The sequence below is a fragment of the Plutella xylostella genome, chromosome 26 (assembly GCF_932276165.1).
Source record: "Plutella xylostella chromosome 26, ilPluXylo3.1, whole genome shotgun sequence".
Classification (NCBI taxonomy): domain Eukaryota; kingdom Metazoa; phylum Arthropoda; class Insecta; order Lepidoptera; family Plutellidae; genus Plutella; species Plutella xylostella.
In genome coordinates, this window is record NC_064006.1 from 7,020,070 (window position 1) to 7,042,812 (window position 22,743).

The 22,743-nt window shown below is 40.7% G+C and overlaps 1 protein-coding gene across 1 annotated transcript in view; it reads left to right on the forward strand.

The window, feature by feature from the left end:
- The window catches only part of LOC105394381 (G protein-coupled receptor kinase 2), a 55,450-nt gene extending 33,220 nt beyond the window's left edge, over positions 1-22,230 (forward strand). The window contains exons 3-13 of the mRNA XM_048630454.1: positions 7,059-7,171; positions 7,701-7,848; positions 8,374-8,579; positions 12,839-13,028; positions 13,666-13,798; positions 14,739-14,874; positions 15,929-16,069; positions 16,846-17,049; positions 18,081-18,264; positions 19,912-20,006; positions 20,402-22,230. Of these exons, the coding sequence (XP_048486411.1) occupies positions 7,059-7,171; positions 7,701-7,848; positions 8,374-8,579; positions 12,839-13,028; positions 13,666-13,798; positions 14,739-14,874; positions 15,929-16,069; positions 16,846-17,049; positions 18,081-18,264; positions 19,912-20,006; positions 20,402-20,482 (1,631 nt within the window). The 3' untranslated portion in view covers positions 20,483-22,230. The remainder of the gene's footprint in view (positions 1-7,058; positions 7,172-7,700; positions 7,849-8,373; positions 8,580-12,838; positions 13,029-13,665; positions 13,799-14,738; positions 14,875-15,928; positions 16,070-16,845; positions 17,050-18,080; positions 18,265-19,911; positions 20,007-20,401) is intronic.
- The last annotated feature ends 513 nt before the right edge of the window (positions 22,231-22,743 follow it).

Below are 22,743 nucleotides of genomic sequence, written 5' to 3' on the forward strand. Positions count from 1 at the left end.
TTTTAACTTTAAAGTTAATTATTTTAAAACCGGAAGTGACGTCACATATTAGGCACAATTTTTATTTTTGTCTATTGCCTGAGTCTCGAAAAAAAACATAAATGACACTGACAAGTGACATTTAAACTTTGTTTACATGCCAACCAACAAATGGGTCATTTTCAAATGACCTTGATATTTCTAATGATGGAAAGTAGGTACTTATCATGTAAAAAAATAAGCAGAAGGATTTTTTCAGCTGTGTAGGCGGTGGCATGCTCTGGGACATATTATATAGAGGTCATCTCTTAATAATAAATATAAAAAATAGTCAGAAAGTATCAGAACAGAATTAATGAAAATGACCCAAATAAACAAAAACGTCACAATAAAACGTCAACGTCAATCAAAAATGAAAGTGACAGTTACTTTGTTTTTAAATCTATAGGCTTTGATCATCAAAATGCATCGCACCTGATGCATGACGTCGGTTCTACCTTTTTTGGCATAAGATTTATTTGTCTAATCTCGTATTGCATAGTAACGTTTGGTCAAAGTCTCGTTACGCCGAAAATCGTATGGCATAAATCTCGTTTAGTAAAAAGTTATTTCGCATAACATTGTTTAGCCTATACTCTATTCGGGGAGAAGACGTAGCAAAGCGCCCTCTTTGTCGCACATTTCCCTACAAAAGACAAGGACGACAAATGAGTTAGCCACGCCCATTTGGCCACGTAATTAGCTAAAATTGTAAAGCCGTGTCTACACTACTGAATTAAAGTAAGTAAGTAGGAGTAGGAAATAGGTATGAAATAAAATAGTGTATGTTCATAATAATATTTTTTATTCATCACTTTCAGACGACTTATCACTACTATCATTTACATTAATAATAAAAGATTCGGACAAATTTTCAAAGTTATGGTCCATTTGATTCATTTGTGGTTCCACAACAAGTCGTTTGCCCTTTCCTGTAACAATAGATATAATTAGTTAATTATAGTCAGGTAGTGCAGGTGTGTTGGCGGCAACTCTTTGTCAAACAAATTAAACAATTGATTGATAACAAAATATTACCTGAGGGATTTTTTAAGCCGGTTGACAATCCAGACATAAATGCTGCACGTGCGCTGGTTATTGTTGTATCAGACCAAACTTTGGGCATTGTATGGCCTTCATTTATCCAGGTTTCATCCAAATAATAAATATTTTTTCCAACTTCTCTTGCCTTTACAATATCTCTCAAATAATTTATTCGCCAAAAAATGATATCATCCCTGTCAGTCAACATACTGTTTCGACATCTTTTACTAAATTTGAATCCAATTTCTTGAATAATTAGGTGCAAAGAAGTTCTTTTAAAACTCCCCAATGATCCATCTTCTTCAATTTTTGATAGTACTTTGTCGAGGGTTGGAATTTCGTTTCTTAAAAAGAAACTGTGGATTATTCGTCGAATCGCACATTTGGTGAAATCATCAATTTTGTCTCAAACAGTGAGGCGTGTTTTTTTCTTCTTTGGGGACCTTAGATTCGCATTGGTTTTTTTCCGAGATTACTCTATAAATCGAAGTCCAACTTACTCCTATTGAACTTGCGACAGTTTTGCATATTTCATTGTGTGATGCAGACGGCGAAGCAGTCTTGAAAGAATTGAATAAGTTCAACATCATTAACTTCTCAGTTGACGAAAAGGCCCGTCTAGGCCTTTTGTTAACAGATTCTTCTTCTGCCATATTCGGTAATTCACTCAAAACAAAGTCCAATTCACAAAACACACACACACAGTCCAATAAACAAGCCGGGTCAATTAATTTAAAAAAACAGAGCGAGGGTGATAGCGAGAGGGTACACAGGAGACGTCCGAACGGTACAGAGTGCAACGACAGACTAATTATGACCTACAGTGTAAACGCGGCCTTAGCGTCTTATCTATGACCAATCATATGCTTTCGTGCATACTCAGTACTACGTCGTTTCCCCGAATAGGGTATAATAATGGTATGGCCAAATCTTGAATAGCCTAATAATGCTATGGCATAGGTTTATTAGGTTTATACAAAGTAATAATATTCGTTTGGCTTTAACTTTGACGGAGCGTCTCCATACATAGCGCAAACTGGTGCCTTGTATTGTTTCCGCTGTTTGGAAAACGCTCCGCTCCGCTTCGCTGCGCTCCGCTTTGGCTTTGATGAGCATGTGCACCTAACACGCTCCTCCTCGCTTTGCTCGTCGTCGCACCTATTTTTAGGTTTCGATCTCATGGTGTTTGTAATAATTATATTGGTCGTTAACTTTCGATTTTTTGATCATACAATATCGTGATTTTCGGGATGTAGGAGAAAAATACCACAATTTGTAGATTTACTACATACTTAATATATTATTTATTAAGATAACATTACGAGAAACAAGATTATACATAGGTATAGACGAACATAAATTTGAGCAAACGAAACTTAGGTGTTTAAAGATTGTGCCTAAAGAGTTTTAGACGAAACGAGCCTTATGCCACATAAGTCTTGGCAAAGTGATGGTTCGGCCAAAAAAGTTTAGACCATACGAGTTATGCGAAATGAGTTTTGTTCAATAAAGATTATGCGAGATGAGCGGAACCCATGACGTCATCAGCACTTTTTTACTTTTTTATGATTTTCTCGAAAATGATACATCCAAAAAATACAAAAACATTTTTTTTGTGGCCTTTAGAGCTAAATCTCGAAATGGTTTTCGATTTATAGCAGCTTTAGTTTTTTGAAATGTTGTCCATTGTAAAATTTTACGTCGATTAAACCATTTGAATTTGAAAAAAAAAAAACCATTTGAATTTGAATTTGGTAGATAATATATTATGTACTTACTATACTAGCTTTTGTCTTTGAGCTCCGCTTCCCGTTCAAAGTATTTTTGCCATATTTCCATAAAAAGTAGCCTATATGTTAGTACAGAGTACAGGTTGCCCAGCTTCCTGCAAACAAAATTTCATCGAAATCCGTTCAGTATTTTTTTGCGGCAAAGGATAACAAACATACACAAACACACACACACACACAAACATTGACTTTATAATAAAAGTACGATTATGATTTCTTCTATTGATTTTGTTTAATTAGCATGTATGCTGTTTATTCACTTTAATAGGATTTGGAAACCAGTTTTGTATGAAATTAAAAACATTAAGGGCTTTACCACAAAAACTTAGACAGTATTTAACAGATGTTTAGCGCTGTCAAACGCCTACGAAACCTGTCAATTTTAGCTTTAGACACTAGTAAAATGGTGTTTAAAGTTTTTTGTGGTAGCACAGTAATGTTTTAAATTGAAAAGACAAAAGGAGGCTTCAAATGTACTTATGGAATAAATATCGACTAAACGATTTTAGGGTCCGAATTTCACGCTAAGACTTTAGTAATTTTATACTTAATTAAATTTGTGAACATCGAAAACACAAGTTTAAACATAAATTCAATGTTTGGACATGCCATCAAAGCCAGGCCTAAAAACTAATTAAGTTTTAACTATTCGTACCAACAAAAATGTGCAAGTAAAATTTGTTGGTTAGTTTGATACAGTCATTTACAATGACGTTTTCGCCTCGCCTGCACCTCGCCCGCGCAGCGACTCCGCCTCGACTTCTTCAGTAATCGTCGGCCTAGGCTCGCATATAAAAAACATAGGGAAGCTCGCCTCTGGGTCGACGCCACCGCGTCGCCGCCTCGACTCTCGTACAGTGAGTGGAACGCCTTAAATAGCGCATGTGTAGGAAACTCTGAATAAAACTTGAACTACCCACGACTACGGCTAAACTTATTTTCCCTCTATAGGATCCCTTTTCCAACATAACTTTGTGCTAAGCCACATCTAAGCACCATTTCGTAAAGCCTAAGATTAGACTGGCTACCGTCAGACTTACTTTACTGAGCTTAATTATGTAAGTAATAGAATAAATCTTGGTTAACGTCTTAAGAACTAAACTAATTGGTAATTAACTTGGATCACTGTTTTCTGGAGTTAAAGGATTTTAGAAGATCTATTTTTACTTTTTTTTGGGTAAAAGTGTAATGAGGCGTTTTAAAATCTTTGCTCACCTTACCTGATGTTTTGGTCTAGCGATACTGTCTGGACTTTTTAATTATAAATATTCGCTAACAAGACAATCCGATGCCTCAGTGGTTAGACTTGTTGAGTGTTATTTACAAATACAAATTAACACCCAATAAACAAACCAATCAAATGTCATTAGCCGTGTGACGTCATTCGCCGGTGCGTGTCAATTGTCCCTAAGATAAAGATATCAATTATTCAACGAGGAACCGGTAGAACGGGAAACGTCGGGTGACGTCATAGTTATCGCACGTTCGTACGTAGAATGGAGACAATAAAGCATAGTATGGTAGTACATGAGGGTTACTCTATACTGACGAAAAGTGAATGGACGAGAGCTGTCGTGCAATCGACACGTTTATTACCTAAATCGAGTTACAGTCGTGGCTCGCGTAGCAGCGCCCTGTTTTTCGTCATATAGAGTGGCCCCCCTGTGCCTATAAGTATACGTTCCGGTCCATTAGGATCTCTATACCTATACCTGATATCGTAACGGCACCATCTTACAATGTCTGACAACAATAAGTACTACGCACCTCTTATACGTACTACAACTCCCGTTTTGTGGTAGGGAGAGAAGAATTTATATAACAGTCTATTGAGAGATAAAACGAAATTCCCATCTTTCTGGAACATCCAAGAGTGGAGAACAAATATATGCCCTTAAAACTTCGATACGGTACAGACATTATCTATCACCTGCTTATAATTTTATTATAATGCTACTGTGAAACTGAGCACATTTAGTACGCACGTTTATTGAAGAAGCCTATGAGACGTTTACGCAGGCTCAAAGATTGATTTACGCAAATAGGGTTATCAATCCACGTGCACACACAGGCTCAAGATAATCTCATTTGAATAACCGCGTTATTTATTTTTGCCTAACTTAAGAAGACACAATAACTGCAGAGGAGCTGGTTCTACTTCTTAACGTATCGGTGACAAACACTCTTGTGTTGGGACCTAGGGTTTGTCAATGTGGTAAAGGGATTGTCCAGTCAGATTAGTTGACTGCCCAGCGGCCGCTGCACGGGTTCGTTATCGACGTTGATAAACGTATTTATGGTGAATCGCGATATAGTGACGTTTCTCTACGTCGATATCGAACACGTGCATCCGCAGCTTGGTGTAGTCGTATATCAGCAGATGATACGTGTTTGTGGTGTCATCAGCCTCGAAAACCGGCACATGTAGATTCTAGACGAGTGCCCTATCGTGTATGCCCTATAGTGTATCATTGTACTCATCCGAACGGCGATACGGCTCACGACCACGTGAGTACAAAATGTACAGTGAAATGCGGGTGGCTCACTTGCGAATTACCTCTGACTACCCCTTCGAGGATTACTTTCGTGAGCATAATATGTCTATCTATGTATGTATACATAGGACCTCGGAAGCCTTGCAAACATGAAACTTAATTAAGTTGAGCTTACTAATAACAAGAAGTAGGTATTAGGTTTATTAAATCATTTACCCGGAGAGCATTTTGACTGTGATTTTGGTTATAGTGATAAAGGGAAACTCCAATAATGCGTAGTATCGGTACTATTAAAGTATTTAAGAGTAATTCGTATCTTTAATACACTCACGAGTCTCGAGAAATGAAAAATTCCAGTCACATATATGGAACGTCAAGGGCAGGTGGAACTTTTTCGTTGCTCGTGAGTGTGTATTAATTATGTTATTTTATCTGGTCAGATAATGTGTTAAGTAAATGCTTATCTAGATGATGACTAATTAAAACATTCTTGGAAATGGTATCCGAAATCTTTTTTCAAGATAATAAATGAACGATTCCTTCAAGTATTTTCCACATAATATACAAGATTCGTGGAATTCTTATACCGTTCAGGGAGAGAGGAGCTCATAATAATATTTATTAATAGTGTCACGTGCCTGAAGGTATTTCATATCCAATAATTGTACACAACTTATTATGACAGTTATTAGACAATAATACACCAATATATGCTTAGAATTACAGTAATAATATATCATAGGATGTCGCTATAGTGGTGTAGGTAGCCGAAACGGGATGTCTAAGCCGGCCAATTTTGTTAATTCAAACAAAAATGATGTGATCCTTCATGGCACATAAAGAAAAAACAAACTTTCAAAGTCCCTACTTAGGAACAAAAACTCCTATTCAAAAGGCAACAGAAAGCTCAGACTAAAAGTTCAATTTAAGCTTGTAAAATGTAAATTCCTCGATACATATTCAATTGAACGCCGATAAAGGAAACAGGGTGATTAAAAGCTGCTGTCCTAGATTCTAGACGTTACGTCGAATTCGAAATAGCTTTCGACCAAATAACCGCATAGGAATAGGTCCATCGATTGTGAACGACCGTGCTGCAGACCGAAAGCAATTCTATTCCATTTATTTGATGGAAATCGCTCCAATTTAGTTTTTGAATTTCCTTTTACATATGATGCATGACAGCGGAGGTATAGTATGATAGTACTAGTAGTAGTGTCTGACTGTTGTTACTGCGTACCTACGTGCGTATTATCGTAAAACCTTTTTTTATCGTAACGTTGTTCTGCGTTAGGCTCTTAGTGGTCGTCTCCACAGGCGAGAGAATCGTGACGAATTCGACGAATCTTCTATCTTCGGGTAGTCTCCACGGGCCATTAATGATTGAGCCAACGTATCGTCGCGTCTCGCAACGGAATCGCAACGTATCCGTAAACAAATCACAATGCCAACACCAGTCAGGACTCCCTGCGAGAGCGCGGTGATCCACCGTCAGTGCGCGACGAGCTCGCAACGATGCCATGACGTAACGCGCACACTCAACCACTCCTCGATCCGCTGCGTTAATATCGCCTTGTGAAATACCTTCAATGACAGTAGTATAGTCATTATTTCATAGCTTGTAGAGACGGGTCCTCTCTTCTAGATTTTCTCTTACGTCTCTAGCGTTTCGTTGATTCCTGTGCTAACCTGTCCATCTCCGTTGTTGCAGATGTAGGCTACGACTACGTGGTGGACCAGCAGCCCATCGGCAAGCTGCTGTTCCGCCAGTTCTGCGAGAAGAACCGCCCCGAGTACCACAAGTACAACAACTTTCTGGACGCGGTATGTGTGTTTTACTTCTTCATATTCGACGTCGTCATAAATAACGTTCGTAATTATTAACACCACCGTATTTATTATCACCATGATTATCATTATGCACGTGGGGATGCTTGAAAGGAGCTTCTTCGAGTGACATAATAATATAAACTGTAGTTTATTAACGGCGGGCGAATTCTGGCTAGTCAGCAAGTGACGCTATTCTGACGGACTAATCTTATTCATTTTATCGTGTTGATAACAACCTGACTGCGGTTTGTGTCTGTGATGTCAGGATTGGCCAGTCAGACTAGTCTCAGCCAATGCTGCACCGAACGTATAGATAAAAGATGATACGTCCCATGAGGAGAATCCATTGCATTGCACCCCAAAAAATTGTAAGTCTATTGGCAACTTTGATGCCGATCGTCCAATGAGAATAAACGTATGGCGCTATACAGCGTTTTTACTTTTCACTGCTCGATTAGTCAAGAAACTGCCACTAAGCCCTCTGAATAGGCTCATGACATGACAGCAGCTTTCGCCCCCGCAGGCTGACAAGTACGAGGTGGAGTTGGACGAGGTGCGCGGCGCCCACGCCGTGGAACTATTCGGCCGCTTCCTCAAGACCGACGACGAGGATGCCGTCACTGACGTCATCAGCCAGCCGGTCGTCGACCGAGCTAACGCTGCGCTTGATGGTAAGTGCTGTTGGAGATGTTTTAGAGGTATGAGTTTTTAGGTATATGAGGAAGAGAGTGGGTCCAAGTATGTTGCCTTGGGGAACTCCATATTGTATTGCATTGCATATGCTAGATGGCGACCTATTATAATGCTGGTGAATCCACCTTCATTGATAACCTATATCCTTCCTATCATTTCAGCCATAGCAACATCCTTTTCAAACCACCCATTATCTTTCCATCCGTCGCAGCATAGGTTTGCCTATGGCGATAAACTCATTTACCCCACGTCGTGCCAATCACATAGCCGTATCGCAAATCGTATCAAAGGCACGTATATGATCCTTAAGCTTGTTGGTGATATCCACTCGCCAACTCGGTTACTCCACACCTCATCGGCTCTTCCCACTACCACTTGAGCTCGCAGCTTTTAAGACCTACATCGGCTACTTCAGTTCTTTTACGTTAACGTTACGTAATTTCCTCATTTCTTATGTGTTCCTTCAGGGAAATATCCCTACATAATATGCTTTAACCTTCCAGGGGCGGCCAAAGACCTGTTCACCGAGTGCATGCGCTGCGTCAAGTCCTTCCTCGCCGGCCCGCCGTTCGCGGAGTTCGAGCGATCCATGTACTTCCACCGCTACCTGCAGTGGAAGTGGCTGGAGGCGCAGCCGGTCACGCAACATACGTTCAGGATGTACCGCGTGCTGGGCAAGGGCGGCTTCGGCGAGGTCTGCGCGTGCCAGGTGAGGGTTTCTTTGTAATAAGGGCGTATTCTTTAGTGTATTGAATTTGCCAAGATGAAGGCAAAATGGTGACCCCGACGTGATCAAGTTTTCGCACCGCTTTTAAAAGCTGTTTTGTGGGAGTTCCGGGATTGGAAAGGTTTCTATAGAAACCTAGGTATGAAAAATTACGTGCTGAGGCCACGTAATGGAGTAAAGATACACGGAAAGGTTACAAAATGTGTAGCCAGCTTAGTAGTTATGCTTCCGGTGCAATATAGGCTATACTTGAGGCAAGGCCAAGGCATCATCATAATAATGCCGACTTGGCCGTTGAGTCTTTTTATAGCATTGTATATGATATTTTCAATAAGTCAGTTCCCAGAAAGAACAGGCCTAAAACATTATCTCGGTCTTATCCTGTATGGTTTTCTGGTGATTTAATTAAGGATATGAACCTCAAAGCAAACCTCCACAGGAAATGGAAAGCCAGCAAAAATCCAACCATATATACGGCGTACAGTGAACTGCGTAAGAATGTTAAGCATAAACTGTCCAAAGCGTATACAGCTCATACCTATTCGATCGAGAACCATTTAAGGTCGAATCCCCGCGCTTTTTGGAAACACATGTCAGAGCTAAGGTCCAAAGGAGGTTTTGAGACTACTGTGTCCTATAAGGGTATTGAATGCACTGGCAAAGGCTCTGCAGACGCATTTGCAGACTTTTTTGCTAGTGTATTTTTAGAAAGCACCCCCTCACTTGACGCTGATATTGTAAATCGCTCATGCACAGATAAGACTGCCAGCTTAATACATGTAGGTCAAATATCGAAAGAGGATATTGCAAGAGCATTACACCAGTTAAAGCCTCGTAGTGCAATAGGGCCAGACAATCTTCCTCCGTACATTTTAAAAGCTTGCAGTAGTTCATTCATTGAGCCACTTTATTATATTTTCAATCTGTCTCTACATACTGGCAGTTACCCCAAACGATGGAAACTCTCCAGAGTCTCTCCAATCCCCAAAACCAATGACACGTCAAGTGTGGATCAGTACAGACCGATCGCTATCCTTTGTGCGACCGCAAAAATATTTGAGTCTATACTGCACAAGCGTATCTATCGGCAGGTTGCACCATTTCTGTCTGACGCCCAGCATGGTTTCCGTCAAAAGAGATCCGTAGAGACTAACTTGCTTACGTTGGTGGATATCGTGTCGCGGGACATGGAGGGAGGTGGACAAGTGGATGTCGCCTACCTTGATTTTAAAAAAGCATTCGACCGAGTCGATAACGATATACTTCTTGGGAAGTTATGTGCGATAGGTTTCTCTCCTAAACTTCTCAGACTCTGCTCGGACTATCTTCGCGACCGGCAACAGTTTGTGCGCCATGGATGCTATGTCTCTGAGCCCTATCATACTCGCTCCGGCGTCAGCCAAGGTTCAATTCTGGGACCACTTTTCTTCATTCTAATGATAAATGACTTAGAATCACAACTGCACAACTCAACGTGCCTACTCTACGCCGATGATCTGAAGCTCTCCATGCGTGTGCGTGGGGAGGCTGATTGTGCTCTGTTGCAACAGGACCTTGATGCAGTTCACCAGTGGTCGCTGGACAACAAACTACTCTTTAACACCAGCAAGTGCGCAGTTATGTCCTACACCCGAGCGAAGAACCCGTTCGAGGCGGATTATAGGCTTGGTATGGATGTTATTCTTCGCGTGTACACCATTACAGATCTTGGAGTTACATTTGACACAAAGCTGACATTTCATGACCACTTTAAAGCTCTTACAGCCAACTGTTTTAGAAGACTGGGTTTTGTTATAAGGAATGCGAAAGATTTTAGTCAAACATGCGTCATCCAGCTTCTATACAGTGCTCTGGTGCGAAGCAAAGTTGAGTCCAGCTCTGTTGTTTGGTCTCCTCACGAGTCCACATATACCCTCATGCTAGAAAAGGTCCAAAAAGCATTCCTTCGCTTTCTATATAAGAAAAAATATGGATACTATCCTTACCTCTATCCAACTAGCTTCTTGCTGGGAATGCTGGGGTTCAACTCGTTGGAAGTTCGACGGGATCTAAACCTAGCGATAATGGCATGTAGGACCCTGCGAGGAGAGACGGAATGTCCTCATATGGTTGGTGAGGTTTGCTGCCTGTTTGCCCCTAACAAGTATCTGCGAGCCAGATCTCACAGGCTGCTGGCGGTGGGTGCAGCGCGCTCGGTGGCGCGGCAACAATCGCCTCTAATTCGGGCCACTACGATGGTGAATGCCATAATAGATTCGGCACCACAAGTTGATGTGTTTGCGGATGGTTGGCCAAAGTTAAAAAAGGCATGTCTGAAATTTTGTGAGTCTGAATAGTCTGATGGATAAATTATTATTATATAACTAAATAAGTATTATTATTATTGTGCCTCTATGTAGCGCTAAGGTTTTTCTTTATAACTGTAATGCTATGTAGTGTGATGATGAATAAATAAATAAAATAAATAAAATAAAAGGCCCTATTGGTACGTACTCGTACGTAGCGTCATCGCAGCCATATAATTATATTTTTGATGACCGTTCCATTGGGACGACGCGACACAACGCAGCGCCAAGCACCAATCCGATCACCGATCTTACTTCTACTCTTTCAGTTATAAATTTAAGTATTGATGACGACATTTTGCCAGAAATAGTCAAATATCTCGTATAATTCGGCAGCTGGCTTATTTATAATCAACATATTTGTGGCCGCCCACTTTAAATACTAAATGATCATTTAATGGTCTTGGTAATCAACGCTTCTTAGGAACTCGGTTAACCAAATATTATTTATATTATGGTATAGTGTTTGAGGAAACAAATTTAAAAGTGTATTTTATTGGAGTTTTTTTTGTGTAGTGTTTTTATCCTACATGGCTTTTCTACATAAAATACCCGTAGAAAAATCGTCATGTAAAAACTAGTGTGCAATATACCATCTACATTAGCCGACAATCGGTCAAACAGCGCCACAACACTCTGTCCTATATCTAAATCCCTTTATTACCACCTACACGATCTAATATTCTCACAGTAGTCACTATAATTGCATAATAAAATCTCTAGTACGTTGTGCATTGTTTTACGCACTGTATATAAATACTTTTATCACCCTAGTGTAGTGTTGAGGTGTGACTAAGGGCGGCTATACACGGCCGGTGAATCCGTGTGTGTGCTATTTATACAATTTTCTCTGCTGTGTTGAATTTTTTTATCAATAGAAGAACTCCAGAAACATCTTACAGTGTGAAATTATTATCTTAATAACTAAATTACTTCACTGACGCTTTATGACGTTTGGCTATGAAAAGGTACCCATAAAAATGAGTGTAGGGTACTTATACATATTTATAGAGTCAACTACACATTATTTATGCAAGGAAAAGTCGTACACAACATGCAATCTTCATAAAACTCTATTCCTACTCATTCAGAGCAACCAATAGCAATATAAGGGTCTGATTACAACCAAATGTGACCTGATATAAGCAAATATTAATATAAATGTAATCCGTAGCCGTAACCGCTATTAAACGACAACGATTTACTCATATTCAGACCTATATATTATCAGTTACAACTCTATTTACTATCTTCCCATACGCTAAATAAAATCTCACACGATTCTGACTCGTCAATAAATACCTTATGCCATATAACGGAAGGGCGATTATAGCTTGCGCGATTCGAGTTTTATAGGGGTCTGGATATTTTAATGTGCTATTAATTCTGCCCATATGTCTCTTTTATCTTGATCTTTATTTGATATTAAATTCGTTATGTAATTAATATGCGTTTGAGATGTGTTTACATTTTTTTCGGTCTTTCGTCTTTTCTTTTGATAGGTGTATTCTGGGCGTAGTACCGCCTACATTTTCTGTGTTAGGTTTTAGATTGTAGGCTTATTTTAGCGTATAGACCATCTAGCCTATTCATAATCGTAAACATAATAACCGTTCACTTCTGGACTTAACCTCTACCAACTTTCTGTTTTTACCTATAGTCCTAAACCTATTAGTAATCTGGGCAGTTTTTTCTCTAGTCTGATAAATGTTATCCGAGGAATAAAATAGTTGCCGTTACACAAACATTCGAACCCAACAGATTCAGAATTATTCTTTACATAATATAACTTTTATCTGACAAATTAAAACACCCCCATAACGCAAAAAAAACTTATAGTTTGTGTGCATTCAATAAACCCACCATCATTCAATAAACCATCTCCTCCATTCCCAGGTGCGGGCGACGGGAAAAATGTACGCTTGCAAGAAGCTCGAGAAGAAACGCATCAAAAAGCGCAAAGGAGAAGCCATGGTGTTGATAGAGAAGCAGATACTGCAGCGCATCAACTCACGCTTCGTGGTGAACCTGGCCTACGCGTACGAGACCAAGGACGCGCTCTGTCTTGTTCTCACCATCATGAACGGTGAGTGTCGGAGCGAGATAGAGATATGTAGCAGGGAGTTTCTGGTCATGTATTAGAAAGCCAAAGGGCGGTTGGAGCTTCTAGACATAGGTAGAGTTAAAACTGAAGTAAAGGCGTATCAACTATCCAACTAAAATTATAAACGTGAAAGTTTTAAATCAAGTCAAAAAATCAAATTAAAACAATTTATTGCAACTGGTTTACAATAATCCGTTATTAATACCGAATAATACTTTCATCCCGAAATTCGAATGGGAAAGCCTTTTGAGGTGAACTAAAGCTCGCGAAAAAAGCTAGTATAGAACCTATCTTCTTCTAAACATTTTCGACCAATACAGCCATTCTAATCCAACCCTACAGGTGGAGATCTAAAGTTCCACATCCACAACCCCCTCTTTTCCTTAAAACTTTTGATTAAAACAATTTCTACAAATAGTGCAACCTTTATCTCCTACAAGAGTCACATTGAAATTTCACATCCACAACCGTCGTAATCTATCTACATAAAAAAACGACATAATATTACCATTCTAATCTTGAGATTGCAAAAGATCTTTTGCAACACCTGTATAACCTATCTACATCTAAAAATTTTCTACAAATACCGCCATTCTAACCCCAACCTTATCCCCCACAGGAGGAGATCTAAAGTTCCACATCTACAACATGTGCGGCGGCGACGCGGGGCTGGGCACGGAGCGGGCGCGCTTCTACGCCGGCCAGGTGGCGTGCGGGCTCGACCATCTGCACAAAATGGGGATTGTATACAGGTATGTGTTGTTTGTCTGTCGGTGGAAGTGATCTGAGCTTATAGATCGTTTTTCTGGCTGTCTGGTTGTGTAAAAATGGTCGAAATCGGTGCAGGGGTTTGGGAGTTATGACACTTTAAACACATGATTCAGAAGGTGTCGCTCTTTTAGTTTGACGTTATGCGGGGTCGACCATCTGCACAAAATGGGCATTGTTTACAGGTGTGTTTGTCTGTTGGAAAAAGTAATAAAGGGCGTGTTTCTGGGGGTTTGGTGGTACAAAAATGGTCGAAATCGGTAAAGGGGTTTGGGAGTTATGATGCTTTAAACACATGATTCACAAGGTATCGCTCTTATAGAATTACGTTATGCGGGTATGACCATCTGCACAATATGGGCATCGTTTGTCTGTGAAAGTAACTGTACGTTATAGGGAGTTTTATGGCTGGTCTGGTGGTGTAATTTTTTCTGAAATCGGTGCAGTGGTTTAGGAGTTATGATGCTTAAAACAAATAGATACCACTCTTTTGCGTTAAAGTTTAGAAGCTATATTAGGGTCAGGTGGCCTGCGGGCTCGACCATCTGCACAAAATGGGCATCATATGTATACAGGTGTGTTTGTGGGTTTGTGTGTGGGAGGAAAAAAAATTGAAATCGGTGTAGGGGTTTAGAAGTTATGATGCTGCAAATGCATAGGTAATAAATTTAAAGTATCGCTCTTTTTACGTCATTGCCATTCTAGACCAAATTGCGGCCCACGTCTACTGTTACAGAATATGTCTTGATTGACATACTTTTAGTGTGTTTAAATGCCTTCAAGTACTCTAAATTACCTGATAGCTCTACGTCAGCCAAAAAGCCGAAATTCGTATATCACAACGTCATTTTAAACCTATTTGAAAGTATCAAAAAGATCTACGAATCCGTTGGTTAAACTCTACCTCTATTTCCACGTCCACAGAGACTGCAAGCCGGAGAACATCCTTCTCGACGACCAGGGCCACGTGCGCATCTCGGACCTGGGCCTGGCCGTGGACGTGCCCGAGAACGGCTCCGTGCGCGGCCGCGTCGGCACCGTCGGCTACATGGCCCCCGAGGTGAGTGCGACACCACCTCCACACCACCTCCACACCACCTCCACACCACGTCCACACCACCTCCTCACCACCTCCACACCACCTCCACACTACCCCCACACCACCTCCACAGAGCCACCTCCACACCACCTCCACACCATCTCCACAGAGACTGCAAGCCGGAGAACATCCTTCTCGACGACCAGGGCCACGTGCGCATCTCGGACCTGGGCCTGGCCGTGGACGTGCCCGAGAACGGCTCCGTGCGCGGCCGCGTCGGCACCGTCGGCTACATGGCTCCCGAGGTGAGTGCAGTAGCTCCACACCACTTCCACACCACCTCCACAGAGCCACCTTCACACCACCTCCACAGCGTGAGGGGCCGCGTCGGCACCGTCGGCTACATGGCTCCCGAGGTGAGTGCAGTACCTTCACACCACCTCTACACCACTTCAACACCACCTCCACACCACCTCCACACCACCTCCACACCACCTCCACACACTTCTCCACACACTTCTCCACACACATCTCCACAAGCACCTCCACAGAGACTGCAAGATTGCACTGCACAAGCGTGGTGGGAGATAGTCCAAGTTTAGACAGGGAGTTTAGCTTAGGGGATATGCATAAAAGTTCACTTGAGAGAGCCAGATGCAGGTTACACAGTACAGTTACCTTCATAATCATAACTTTATTATCATCTAACAATAGGAACGTCACAACAGTCTATTCACGTTACTCTTCATCAAATAAGTCGTCCCACGTTGCGTTTGCCTTCCTGATTTCCACTCGTGAATTCTTCTACCTCCTAAAGTTACCATGAAGGGCCCACTGCCACTTCAGCTTGAAGATTGTAAGAGCCATGTTGGCCATGTACGGTCAGCTGCATAAGTAGCTATACACTTCTGTACCTTGCAAAACTGACGAACCGTCAATGTTTCATTGAATGGATAGGCGGTTTGTTAGATTGACAAGGTACAAAAGTGTAAAGCTACTTATGCAGCTGTGAGCTGACTGTACTTTTGTTGTATCTGTTGTATTTTTAAAAACCTATTATTTCTTAAATTTTCAGGTGATAGACAACGAACGCTACACATTCTCCCCGGACTGGTTCTCGTTCGGCTGTCTCGTGTACGAGATGATCGAGGGCCGCGCGCCCTTCCGCGCGCGCAAGGAGAAGGTCAAGAGGGAGGAGGTCGACAGGAGAGTCAAGGTGAGATGATTATAACCCAGTTATACCTCCCAAAACTTCGCTCTTCTGGTCAAAAAATTTCAGAAATCGTCCGACATTCCAAACTAATGGTGTCATAACTCTTAAACGGATAAACCGAAATTGATAGAATATAGCTCAAAACCTGCGCAATTTAATCGTCTTTTATTCAATAAAACTTTGACCGAAATCGGTTATCCGGTTTCGGAGATACGATCGATAATACGGAATCCGGTGACAATCCTTGGTCGACATATCTCTACTGGTTTTCGTTCGGCTGTCTCGTGTACGAGATGATCGAGGGCCGCGCTCCCTTCCGCCCGCGCAAGGAGAAGGTCAAGAGAGAGGAGGTTGACAGGAGAGTCAAGGTGAGATAGTAAGACACTGATAATGTAGTGGAACCCCACGAAATTCCATTAATACTCTTCTAAGATTTTCGGAAGTGCTCCAAAATCGGTAACTAAAACTTCAGTAATTTTTGAACGGCTTGACCGAAATCGATCGAATGTAGCTTGAAACATGAGCAATTGAACTGTCTTTCGATCAATAAAACATTCAACGAAATCGGTTATCCGGTTGCGGAATTAGAATTGAAAATTCAATTCTTGCGACGTGAAATCTGTACTTGTAGTCTGGCTGGACTCGACTAATCGACTTAGCCAAAGCTTATTTCTAAAATTAGCCCACCCGTTTCGGAGAGATTTGCTATACACCAGACACCCTTCTTCTATTTTATTATGCCAAAAAAACTAACACCCTTCTTCTCCCTTTTCCCCCAGCACGAACCAGAAAAGTACTCCTCAAAGTTCACCGAGTGCGCTCGTTCACTCTGCTCGGCTCTCCTCGCCAAGTCCTGGTCCTCAAGACTGGGGTGTGGCGCGGGGCGGCGCGGCGCGGACACGGTGCGGGCGCACAGGTTCTTCAGGACCCTGAACTGGACGCGGCTCGAGGCTGGGATCATACCCGCGCCGTTTGTGCCCGATGTGAGTGCGCCTTTATTACAGTTTACGCGAGAATATGCTGGGAAGCATACGCTTACAGACTTATCTGCTCAGGCCTGCTAGCTAAAGCCATATACAGGAAGAAAGAAAGCTGGAAACTTATAAGCGCTACACGAGTTCGTTATCGATGTAGATAATAGTCACTTTATCGCGATTCGCCATAAATACGGCACTGTAATTAGACACACGGGTGTGTTATCGACGTAGATAAAAGACACCATATCGCGATTCGCCATAAATACGGCATTGTAAATAGCTACACGGGTTCGTTATCGACGTAGATAAAAAGTCACTTTATCGTGATTCGCCATAAATACAGTGTTTTGATCCGAAAGCGCATTAGACAAGGATAACGAACCCGTGTAGCGACCCCAGCTGTCTCCCTGTATAACCCAAGTCCTGGTCCTCAAGACTGGGGTGTGGCGCGGGGGGCGCGGGGGGACACGGTGCGCGCGCACAGGTTCTTCAGGACCCTGAACTGGACGCGGCTGGAGGCTGGGATCATACCCGCGCCGTTTGTGCCCGATGTGAGTACGGGTTTATCACAGATATATATGAGACTATATGCCCCAAATGTACGTTCTGCGCGTGCGAAAAGGTTAAAAAAGGCTGTAATTATCAGTGCCCATAATAATAATTCTTATACGAATTTTTGCATGCGCGGTTTTCATAGAAATTAATTTGTGGCGAATAATTTCTGTTGGTTTTATTCACATGAAAACTAGATAACATATTATACAGAAGTTAATTCGAAAGAGCCCAGCACAGAAATGTTATCACTTCCAGAATACTTTACTTGTGCAAGAATAAGAGGCCGTCAATTGAAAATAATACTTGATAATTTTAAGTGCATTTTTTACGTTTTAGGTACTACTGTGCATTTATCCGCGAAAGCTTATCATTAACGCTGATAAAGATACCTGTTTATGCACTAATTATTTATGTAACATGCCGGTAGTTTTCCTTATAAATCATAAATAATAATTACCTATATCTCTCCTTTCTATCCACAGCCGCACGCAGTATACGCCAAAGACGTGCTCGACATCGAACAGTTCTCGACAGTGAAAGGCGTAAATCTAGACGCGGGAGACGACACATTCTACGGCAAGTTCAACACCGGGTCCGTCAGCATTCCGTGGCAGACAGAGATGATAGAGACGGGATGCTTCGATGAATTGAACCTGTTTGTGCCAGGTGAGAGAGAGATGGATATAGTTTTGTAGGGTGCGTATTGCGACGTATAAAAACGAAATGTATAATTTCACATTAATAACGTTCACAACATATAATGGTATTGTTGTTATACGTAACGTTCGTTACGTATAACAACAAAATCTATATTTTCATAAGGTATAAGATTCAATTGGTATATCGTACATTTCATATAATATCAAAATAACTAACACTCACGAGGACTAATATCGATTCGTATAACATACATTACGTATATCAATTAAAATATATACTATAATTTTGTATAAAGTTCTTCTCATATCGCATAATCTGTGTTTAATTACCCAACGCCGTCAAACCCCCTAGCACCAAAACCTAAAGATAGGTGCGACGACGAGCAAAGCGAGGAGGAGCGTGTTAGGTGCACATGTTCGTCGAAACCAAAGCGGAGCGTCTCCCAACATAGCTTCAATAATAATAATGCTGTGAAAATCCCTAGTACCAAAACCTAAAGATAGGTGCGACGACGAGCATAGCGAGGAGGAGCGTGTTAGGTGCACATGTTCGTCGAAACCAAAGCGGAGCGCAGCGAAGCGGAGCGGAGCGTCTCCCAACATAGCTTCAATAATAATAATGCTGTGAAAACCCCTAGTACCAAAACCTAAAGATAGGTGCGACGACGAGCAAAGCGAGGAGGAGCGTGTTAGGTGCACATGTTCGTTAAAAGCAAAGCGGAGCGCAGCGAAGCGGAGCGGAGCGTCTCCCAACATAGCTCCAATAATAATATATTTTTTTGTTCATTATACATAATGTTATTATATACGGTGAACAATATATGTTATAAACGTTATATATATTAATCGATATATCAATTGAAATTATACTTTTTGAACGTTATTCTTTACAAAATTATGTATTTAGTAATTATGCCTTTCGTTTGTTATGCACAGTGATCGTTATACTTAATAAATTTATATCATATGGGCGTATACCTTGTGAATGTTATACCATGCGTTTTTATACCTCGTATTACTTACCCAGTTTTGTACATACTGCTTGAAAGAAATAGTTTTAATGATGCTTTAGTAACAAACTTTAGTGAATACGGGGGTCTGTGAGCATTCCGTGGCAGACCGAGATGATAGAGATGGGCTGCTTCGATGAACTGAACCTGTTTGTGCCATATGAGAGAAGGATAGATATAGTTTTGTACATACTGCTTCTAAAGTAAAGGCTTTATTGCCGATTTAGTAACAAACTTTAGTTAACGCGGGGTCTGTGAGCATTTCGTGGCAGACAGAGATGATACAGACGGGATGCTTCGACGAGCTGAACCTGTTTGTGCCAGGTAAGAGAAAGATAGATATATCTATCGTGGCTTGCTAATTTTCTGCATTTAGCCTCTAAGGTGGGCCAGTAAATGGTGAAATACTTATTAAGCTACCCAAGCTCACACCAGAAAGCCAGTAGACGACCTATGTTACTTATGACTTCCCGGAGAGACCCCAGAGATCCGAGGGTTTTTGATGATAGTGTCTAAAGGGATAGCTGTAGTTTTATTTAAACTGCTTCATCATGGTAGTGGTGTGGTGGTAGTAGATTAATATTATGACTATCCACAAATAACTCAACATTTTATTTAAAAAAAAAACTATTTCAATTCCGCAGGTGAAGACAACAAAGAAGGCCCTACTCTAGACCTGCAGCTGTCGCCGCCGCCGCCGCCCGCTGAGCGGACGGGCTGCTTCATGTTCGCGAGACGAGTGAGTAAAATTATAGTATACTCATTGGTAAAAATAACGCAAACGCAAAGCCCGCAATAATACACTGCAGGACATGGGGCCATAATCTCCATGCTTGTCAGGCGGGTTAGATATCAGAGAACATAAATATTTAACACCCACAAATAAATATCTTTGAAACCGGTCGAAATACAGAAGTCGAAGCTGTTCTCTGGCGTAGATCTGACAGGTTCAACCGATCCTTGATAAGCCTAACTTTTCACCACCACCAATCTATTTTCAAGCATATAACTAATCTTGTACACTCCTGCTCTCCACAACGTATCTTCAAGACCATAAATCAACACCTCTATCCGTCCACAGATGCTCTACCCTCAGAAGAAGGACCCATAACCTAATCTTCTCTTATTCCACAGATGCTCTGCCCCCAGAAGAAGGTCCCGCCCCGCCTGCGCCCCGTGCCCGTGCCGGAGCACCTGCTGCCCGCGACCAGCTGACCGCCTCGCGACCAATCACAGAACGACGAGGATTAACGAACAGCCAATGAGGATTAAGGAAGATCAGAAGATGAAAAACAAGTGAAAACAGTGTCGCTGTCAAAAGTTTCCTCGTAGTGGCCGCTAGATGGCGCCTGAAAGTTAAATTTTAGGGATACTATGTAAAATATACCTACTAGGGCCGTCACACGTCGACACTAACTATATTACAGCCAATGAGGATTAACGAACAGCTATAAAGATCAGAAGAAGGAGAAATAAGTGTGGTGGTATGATTCGCGACCACTCACATAACGACAATCATTATGTTAATGCTAATACAGATCAATAGAAGAAGAAAACCAGGGAAAAACGTGTCGCTTACAAAAGTTTCCTGGTAGTGACCGCTAGTTGGCACCATTTTGTAGGTATGTGGGAAGTTAACATACATATATACATATACTAGGACTAAAGCTGGTCTAGTAAGTATACTATAACAGTTTTGTTAAAGTAAATAAGTTTGCGTGAGCATACAGTCATAGCGACATAACGATAATAATACACACATATAATGCTCAACAGCTCTATATCCCGTTCCACGGGGAAAGAAATCTCTGACAGAACCTTTATTACATTCGAATAAGGGTAGTTTTTTGTATCAGATGTCTTTCCCCGTGGAATGGCATATAGTGGTCGATATGATGAAACAACTGACAGGAGGTATAGGCGAAGAATACAAAAATGCTAACTAAATACGGAGATCAGAACATCCCGTAAATAACAGGGTCTCCCGTTATAAAGTCATAAAAAGAAAACATTATTCACACCATGTAATATTTATATGAATGATTAAAATAATATAAAGATAATGTGAACTCCAATCATGTTACAAATCCCTGAGGCATTTGAATTGAATGCAGAATTAAGTCTTAAGTACTTTAAAAGCCGCTGGCGGAATAAAAACATTAACCAATCACAGTTGTTTAGTCTACTGCGCGCTGATTGGCTAATCACACTTGCGGCACAGTACAGTTTGAATAGATCTTTATTTGTGCGTCGTAAGATTTAAATTCGATGCGCGAGTTTTGCCTATGTAGTCTTCCTCTGGTGACGTATCTAATTGGACTTTTTCATCAAAATGCCGTATATAAAACTACTAGGATTAAAAATAAAACTTTAACGTACACTAACTTAACGAATAGTACAATGTTAGTTACGCAATCTTTCTAAATAAATCTCACTTTCGGTGTCAAATAATTTTGTAAAAAGCGTAGTGTAAGCCTTTGTGAAATAGCTATTCTACCGTGTCTAGTTATTTAGCGAAACGACTAGGCGGAACGGATATCGTTAAAAAATTTGCCGTACATATTTGACTTTATAAACTTTTGACCTGTAACTCGGAATTTTCGCTTACTAAAGTAACTTTTTAATGTTTCTATTTAAATATAAGCATTACTGACTATTAATTGTTATGTTACCGGGACTTTTTAATGGATGACTGATCTTAATCATTGTTAAGAAATAAATAAAGTGCATTTAGATAAACGTAACATTTAGACGAAGTATTAAATGAACAAAAATCTTTTTTTATATATTACTTACATTTTAAGGGTATTTTTCGTAAACACTTTGAATGATATTATGATAATCGTTTGTATATTATGTTCATAGCTGATGGAGAGTGGAATCCGTCGATTTTGTAATCTGGCGGATGTCAAAGTCTTTATAAGTCAAAATAGCCATAGGTTAAATAAATATAGTTATATAAACACACCCATACCTAATGTAAAAATCATTAAAGTATATAAAACATCCCTTTGAATACCTTGCAATGAAGTACACTAGAATATCTGGATATTTTAAAACAAATTATACCTGCACGTAAGGTTTATTCTGTTTTTTTTATAAGTTATGTTTTTTTAATGTCTTGTTAAATGTTTGGATCTTGCGGTCAAAAATTTAAGCAGTAAACCATGGTTGAAAGAAAAGCTAGTGTGACAAAGTTCTCAAAAATCATAAAAAAGGCTAAGCAAACGAAAAGCTCAAATGTCCGAATTTTCCACTTTATTTTAGAAGTTTGTCACGTAGAGTTATTATGGTCCTTATTGTCGACTCTATCGCTTTCATTTTGAATACAAAGTTACAGTGTGCAAATCACGAATATTGTCGATAGTTATGAATAAATCGATAAGCAGTTCACTGGAATTAGTATTAGTTTCTAACGTTACCGACAGGGGCGCTGATCAAGATGTCATACAAATTGCTATCGACTAGAGTCGAAA